Source organism: Cyprinodon variegatus, unplaced genomic scaffold, assembly GCF_000732505.1.
Source record: "Cyprinodon variegatus isolate N-32 unplaced genomic scaffold, C_variegatus-1.0 Scaffold348, whole genome shotgun sequence".
In the NCBI taxonomy this organism is placed as follows: domain Eukaryota; kingdom Metazoa; phylum Chordata; class Actinopteri; order Cyprinodontiformes; family Cyprinodontidae; genus Cyprinodon; species Cyprinodon variegatus.
Genome location: NW_015150801.1, coordinates 493,035 through 500,598, shown reverse-complemented (window position 1 = coordinate 500,598; position 7,564 = coordinate 493,035). Strand labels below are relative to the sequence as shown.

The 7,564-nt window shown below is 42.2% G+C and overlaps 2 protein-coding genes across 3 annotated transcripts in view; one reads left to right on the top strand and one right to left on the bottom strand.

The window, feature by feature from the left end:
• The window catches only part of LOC107091696 (uridine-cytidine kinase 2-A-like), an 11,699-nt gene extending 10,288 nt beyond the window's left edge, over positions 1-1,411 (top strand). For both annotated transcript variants that reach the window (XM_015385779.1, XM_015385778.1), the window contains exons 5-7: positions 292-389; positions 474-522; positions 1,152-1,411. In XM_015385779.1, coding sequence (XP_015241265.1) covers positions 292-389; positions 474-522; positions 1,152-1,282 — 278 coding nt within the window. In that variant the 3' untranslated portion in view covers positions 1,283-1,411. The remainder of the gene's footprint in view (positions 1-291; positions 390-473; positions 523-1,151) is intronic.
• A 3,587-nt stretch (positions 1,412-4,998) lies between these two features.
• aatf (apoptosis antagonizing transcription factor) lies at positions 4,999-7,235 on the bottom strand. The gene has a single exon (XM_015385770.1). The coding sequence runs from the start codon at positions 7,169-7,171 to the stop codon at positions 5,516-5,518; it is 1,656 nt and encodes a 551-aa protein (XP_015241256.1). The 5' UTR covers positions 7,172-7,235; the 3' UTR covers positions 4,999-5,515.
• Between the last annotated feature and the right edge of the window lie 329 nt (positions 7,236-7,564).

Below are 7,564 nucleotides of genomic sequence, written 5' to 3'. Positions count from 1 at the left end.
AAAGTGCCTTGAGATGACATGTGTTGTGAATTGGCGCTATAGAAATAAATTGAAAAGAAAAGTTCAATCTTTAATTGCATTGTTAAAAAAATATATATATATTTGGCAAAGCATGTAATATGAACATCCAATTACATCCAGCCTGCTGGAAAACATCCATTAATATGCATCTAAATACATCCCTGATGATTTAATATCATTTAATCGAATCCCAGAACCAGTTTCCCTGTTTTTGGTCAAAGGCAGGATGTTTGGATATCAGGCATTAACTTTGTGTGCCGTGTCTCTCAGTGCTGAGGGACATCAGAGAACGGGGCCGGGACCTGGAGAGCGTCCTGGCTCAGTACATCAACTTTGTGAAGCCTGCCTTTGAGGAGTTCTGCCTGCCGGTGAGTCTGCTGTCTGCCTCTGTGACCGCGAACAAAAACTATAACTTTCCTGACTGAATGCTTTTTTTTTTGTTTGCTGTTTAGACCAAGAAGTACGCAGACGTGATAATACCAAGAGGAGTGGATAACACTGGTGAGTTCTGGAGGAGGATCAGCTACACTTTAGCAGACTCAACTTCTTGAAGGACACAGCTGTGTTTATTGTTTATCCCTGAGCTCAGAGGTTTCCTCTGGGAGCTACGGCAGCAAACCAAGGACAAAATACTGCCTGAGACAAAAAAAACTGGTGGGTTTCTATCCTGGCCTGCTTGTTGATTCATCACATTTGATTCTAAAGTTAAAGGTTTGTGTTTTCTCCACTTAGAACAACCATCTGTTTGGATGGAAGGAGTCCTCTTAGTGCTGGAATTGTTTTCGGGTCACATTATAACCAAAAACTGACACCTGTTTGGGAGGAATGTGATGAAAAATACCCTCCGAAAAAATAATTAAAATCTGTTAAGTTTTTATTTATTTAATTCTCCTAAATACGATTCAGAGCTACTACTGACCTAAAGTCTCAGACCTAGAACAGAAATCCATGCCACACTTTTCAGTTTCATATTGTTTATCATCCTGAAAACCTTGCAGCGTTTTCCTTAAACTCACAGAATCAACCTTGTTTCTCAATAAAAGTTGTTTTTTTTCTTTTTCGGTACGTTATAGGATCTGTGTTTCTCTGTTCTGTGAGTTTTTACACGCCTCTTTCCTCCGTTGCTACAGTCGCCATAAACCTGATCGTCCAGCACATCCAGGACATCCTGAACGGCGGCCTGACCAAACAATTCAACAGCTGGATCAGCAGCTATAAGTTCATGAAGCCGCAGCAGCCCAGCGTGGAGCCGAGCAGTTGACCCCACTGACCCGAGGGAAACACAGCGTCGCAGTGCTCCTCTCCCTACATCGTTACCTAGAAACCGTAAAAGTCTGATTCTGCTCAGACTGCAGAGATCTGGTCAATCAGGGATCTGGATTCAAGCTTCAAGCTTCAAGCTTGTGGACCTGTGGGACCAACCCTGCTTCCTCTGTTTGATTTAGAGTCCAGAAGCTTGTCTCCTCAGAAACGATCTGATCAACATGGATGTTTTTGTTTACTTAACCTCCTTCTGAGAAACAATCTTTTCATATATGCAAGTTAAAGCTCAATAAGTCGATATTATTGCTTTTTTTCCCCCGTTGTCTAAGGTTGTATTTGCTTTGTTTTGAGCTAAAGGCTGATTGAAACGGTGCCGTCGTATCTGAACTTTATGGACCAGCTGCAAATGTTTGCTATTCACTAACAGTTCCAGAGCAGTTTGTTCTAATTTCTCCTGTGTTGTTTTGCTTTGCTGCTATAAACTCTGATGTATCAGAGGCTGTGCTGATGGTGAGGATTCCCACCAACATGCACGCTCATTAGGTTCAATATGTCTATAAAAAGCTGCTGTAAATGTTCTTTTGATACTTTTGTTTATACATATGAGTTTATAAACTTTCCAGGTACTCTGCTGCCCTCCTCAGGCTAGTTTGTGTCATTTCACTGTTACTGAAGCTCATTTTTGCTCATTAAGGGAGATGAGCAGTTCTTTTTCTTTACTTCTTTGCCAGTCTGAGTTTTTTTTTTCCAGTATTGTTGCAAGCAAAAACACATTTTTAAAATTGAAATAAAAAAAGAATACAATCCAAAAATAAAAAATTGAAAAAATTCTAATTCAAAAACACATTTTTGAGATTAACTTTACTTTTTTTTTCCAGATCTTTTTTTTACAAAAAGTTTTTTTTTTTTTTTCCACAAATTAGTTTTTCTAAAAGATATGTATTTTTAAAGACAGTTTTATGAATTCTATTCTTTTTAAATTGTGTTTTAAAGATCAAGTTCACTTCAGGGTCGAGCAAAACTGCTTTTTAAGCTAGCAACAATATTTGTATCGGTCAAGAACGAGCATTTCTATTGGGCTTGAATCGAAGTCTTATTTAAAAAGGCAAAAAAAAAAAATACAACCAAAAAAATGTCACCATTTAAAACTATACAATTTGTGAAATTAGTTTTAAAAATTTTGGAAAAAATACAATATAAAAAAACAGAAAACAGGAAGCTTAAACGGAAATTAAGTTTCTCCAAGTCTAATCTTGTTGCATTTTATTTAAAATTTCAGTTTAAAAAACATGCATTTTGCCTGCAAAATAATGGAACAAAATCCACTCCATATCATGGCTCAGAAATAAGACCAACAGTTTAATTTTGCTCACTCATCCAAAAGGCTCTGAACAGCAGCTGGAAAGGACGACGCCTACAGGAATGCTAGCTTCCAGTATCTTTCCTTTTTAACATTTCCTGTTAGCCTGGCCTGCAGTTTGCTTCATGACTGCTGGAATTCTCCTTGGATTGGTTGGAGCGGCCGACCTACTGGATGCTTTGGATAAACTTCTTGTCTTGTTGCAAATGGCAGCTGGAGCGTCTCTGAAACTTTAATAAAACATCATTTCAGGCTACTATTGGATGATCATAACCTGCTGACTCTCCAGAAATAATCACTTGTCATAAACACAGCGACTTTTTAAATTTGGGAAATATAATCTGAGGAATTTCTGATGCTGATATTTAATTTTACAGCTAATATCAGTCGACACATTTAACCCCTTAAATTATCAAAGCATGCGTCCCTCTAACCTGCATCCGACTTTTACTGAACCCAAATGGAGCATCGCCTGCTTCCTGTGGTTGATGTTGGATCCTCTTCTGCTCTGGGTTTTGTTTTCTTAAACTTATACAGAGCAGGAAAAACACAGATTCTCTACTTCAGAGCAAATATTACACTAAATTTGTGATGTTTTTAAATAAGTAGAGACACAAAACGCTACCAGCTAAATAAGCAGCTCTAAGAGGTTTCCTTCTTTTCCAGTAATTTAACTGAAAACTGATAATTCAAATCAATGAGCAATTTAGGATAAAGTCTTTATTTAATCCAATGTTTATAGGAAGACTCCATTCATTAGGTAATAAAGGAGGGGAGCACTAACTGTTTATGCCCCCCCACTGTAAATCAGAATGGGTCATTGCTTCCCTGCAGAATCCAGGATCCATACAAAGAATGTTTTTTTATTTGTTTATTTGAACAATTATTGCTTTTCTGTTTCTAGAAAACTTTTCTTTAGGTCATAAAGTGAGGCTTTATGTTGAGCCTATGGTCCAGTGAGGATCTTATAAGAGCCGATTCCAGTTTAGAATTAAACTAGGACATCTGCTTGGAGCCACAATACATGCTTAAACTGTTTGGTAAAAAAAGAGGCACACATTTTCTGTGATCGTGTCTTAAATACAAAATTTAATTCATATAATCACTCTTTGTTTAAAGAAGCATACCTGTATGTATTAAAGATACAAAGATCTATGGAGTTAAATTGATATAATAAACTGTTAGAAAACTTTTTACATTAAAGCTCAAAAAGAAAAAAAATCAAGCAGAAAATCAAATAAATTATAAAAGATTTAAAACTGAAATTTTTTTTTTATTTGCAGCACTCGTGGCTCGTTTTTTTTCGACAGTAGGATGACAGGAAGGGGATATGAGAGAGGGGGAGAGACATGTGGCAAAGGACCACAGGTCAGATTTGAACCCGGGTCGGCCACGTCGAGGACTAAGGCCTCTGTGCTTGGGTCATGCGCCCTAACCACTGCGTCACCTGCACACCCAAACTGAACAAATTTCGAACCAAAAATGAACAAATTAGAAACTAATAATTATCTTTTAAATTGAAAAGATTTAAAACAGAAACATTTTTGAAAGTGAAAAAAAAAAATTAAAAAATCAATGTTTAAAAATATTTTAGTTTTTCTTTAATTCAGTTTTAAAACTGCTGCCCCCCTCTGCATGGGGGCGGGACTATGGGATGATTGACAGCTATGGTGCCTGGACAAAACGTTTCCATGTGCTGCATTCAGGAACAGTGGGAACTAGAATATTAGCCGTTTCTCAACATGTGCGTTCTAATGTACTCGTGAAAAGTCATCAGCCTCAGCCCTAGTACTGTTCCAATTCACAAGAACAGAAAAGGTCTCTGGATGTTGTTCACGCCCCTCCCTCTTTACCCAGCATGCATCAGAGCAGACGTGTCCGTTCTTGAGATTGACAGCTGTCCCAGCATGCACTTCGGCAGCAGCAGCTTTCAATGAGCTCAGAATAATAAGATGAAAAGTTCTATTTACTCTTGCTGTTCTTCAATAAATGTTTTAAGATAATTTGAGGTGAGAATATACTTTAAAGCGTCACTATATGGCCCATTTACTGATTTAATGCGTAGTTAAAAAACATTTTTTCCAAAGTTGAGAGGACTGCGGTAACCAGCGGAGCTCCGAGGCTAACGGCAGCCAGGGCTAATGTTAGCCCGTCTGCAGCGGCCCTCTCTCTGCATACCCGTGTGTGAAGGACCGCTGGATCTGATGGAGATTTTTTTCTTTTTTGGTAAAATGTTTATTTGATTTGCGTTTATCTGACTATGTTAATTATTATTTCCCCACTAAATGAAAAAAGTTTGAATGTATTATTATCTAGAGATTATTAATAACGGGAGGTGAAATGCAGCTCTAGAGGAGCCGATCGTGTGGTGATGTCATCAGTACGCTTCTGTTCCAGTTAACCCAGATTTAGTCCACACTTTCCTGGGTTCTTCTCAAAAACATAATTGGCGAGGACACAAGTCCGTACTCGCATTCTTGTGAACTGAGAAACTGTCATTTTTTCCTTGAAATTTTGTTTTCCAGTAAAATAAAAAATAAAAAATTTAGAACAAAATCTGGGCCTAAATTTAGCTCCATACTGACCCGGTGTTTCCCAGCTGAGAGGTTAGACTTTTATCAAACTATAGAGAGAAATCTGCTAATGGAAATAGAGGAATTTCTTTTATAAATCAAAGAATCTGTAGAAAAATTTAACCTGGTTCTTAAAACAGTTTAAAACGACTGAGCAAAGTTCTGAGCTTTGGAACATTTATTTGGCGAAGAGAAATGATGTTTCCCATCAGAAGGAAGCCATTCTTGTTTCCAGCTGCAGCTCTAACCAATCAGGGAGAACCTCTATAGAACCGTCCTGAAAACTTCCAGCGGGTCTTTATTCTCTGGCTGAGGCGTTCTGGCCGAACAGGCCGCGGTACAGCTCGCTGCGCGCCTCGTCACTCATGGAGCTGTGGTCCACGGGCGCCATGAAGTTCACCAGCTTGCTGTGGACGTGGAAGCGCACTTTGCGGCCTTTGCTGGCTTTGGTGTCCACCTTCTTCTTGATCTTGCTGCGCAGCTTCTGGATGGCCAGCCACTGCCGGCCCATGGCCACCTGGTCGTTGGGGTCGGCCACGCTGGTCCTGCGCTCGATGAGCTCCCTCAGCAGCTGGTGGTAGAAGTCGTCGTCGTCAAAGATGTCCTCGTCCAGGTCTTTCAGGTGAGTGTTGGCCTTCAGGTGAAGCTCGGCGACCTCTCCCTCCGCCGGGACGCCGTCAGGGATCACGGCTGACGACTCTCTCTTGCCCAGGACTCGGTACTCTGAGCGCCTGGTCTGGGTGCGGCGCAGCAGCCGCTCTTTGTCCATCAGCACCTGCTCCACCTGGGTCAGGACGCTCCTTTCGAACGCTCCGAAACCTTTGCTGCTTTTGCCCGTCGCCAGGCGGGTTTTGTCGTGCCACTTCTGCAGCGTGGCGTTACGGTAAGGCTCGAAAGCTGCAAAGCGTTTGGCCATGAAGTCGGGGTACTCCGCCATGTCCAGCTTTCTTTTTGGCGCTGCAGCTTCCCGTGCCGACCTTTCCTGCTCTTCATCATCCTCGTCACTGTTTATCTCCTCTTCCTCCTCGCTCCCGGCGGCGATGCGGCGCGTCTCCGGACTCTGGAACAGCAGCTGGTCGTGCAGCTCCAGCAGCGACCTCTGGAGCGCTTTCAGAGCCTTGTGGGCGTTCTTCAGAGCGCCGGCGTACTCGGCTCCGCCCCTCCTCTTGAATTCTGGGAAGGCCGGCGGCTGCGGCAGCTGGTTGGTCGTCACCAGCGCCTTCTGGATTTTGATGCGGCCCTCCAGGAGCTGGTCCCACAGGGCCAGCTGGTTTTTCACCGCCAGGCCTTTCTCCACCTCCTCGTCCACCTGATCTTTAGAAAACGTGCGGACAGCGTCTTCATCCTCCATATCCTCATCCTCAGAGTCTTCATCTTCATCACTGCCTTCGTCTTCATCATCCTCGCTCATCCCCAGGTCATCCATGCCCTCGGTCATCTTGTAAAAGTCCACTTCTTCAGGAAAAGTGGCGTCAGAGTCCTTCACCTGTGATGCTAGTTTGGCATCTTCTCCCAGGTCTTCCTCCTCCTCTTCATCATCATCATCATCACCATCATCATCCAGCTGCTGCTTTAAGCCATCTTCAGAATCATCATCCTCCTCTGCAGAACCCTCTTCCTCTTCTAAGTCATCTTCCTCCTCCATCCCATCATCATCATCACCTTCATCATCATCCTCCTCCTCCTCCTCCTCCTCCTCTCCAGCTCCCATCAGCAGCTGCTTACGGGACACCGGCCTCCCTGCATACCTCTTGTCTGTTTCCAGGAGCAGAGAGGAGCTCTGTTTGCGGAGGGCACTGATCATGGCTCCCACACCGAGGTCATCCTCCTCTTCCTCGCTGAACCTGTCGACCACGCGCGCTTTGGTCGCCTCCTCGGCGTCATCCTCCGGATCCGCGAACTTCGGTAACGGATTCAGAAGCTCTTCCAGCTGCTGAGAGAACGAGCCCGCCATGGCGGATAGTTTGGATTTTACACGTGCAGCGACAAACAGAGCGGCTCCAGATGGAACCTCGGTGTTGATGACGTCAATAAAATGCGACGTAAACTCACGTATCGTGACTAAACCCTCTGTTTTGTCTTTCAGGTATATATTTGACTTGTGGACGAAGCCTTTTTTACATTTAATGGTTTAATGAATATTTTCCCTATAATATTATTTATACCATCTATTAATTAGATGGTATAAAGGTGAGGGTACAGCTAAAATGGCCTTTAAAATAATGTAATAATGTGTATTTTCCACAAATTTTGGCTTTCTTAACTTTGATTTAACTTAAAATACCATAGAGTAAACAATCATCAGAGCTTTCCACAATAAACTGTAATAAATGCAACATATTTCTGC

Excerpts from the sequence above, each read along its gene's own strand:
- aatf (XM_015385770.1), bottom strand. The coding sequence starts at position 7,171 with ATGGCGGGCTCGTTCTCTCAGCAGCTGGAAGAGCTTCTGAATCCGTTA.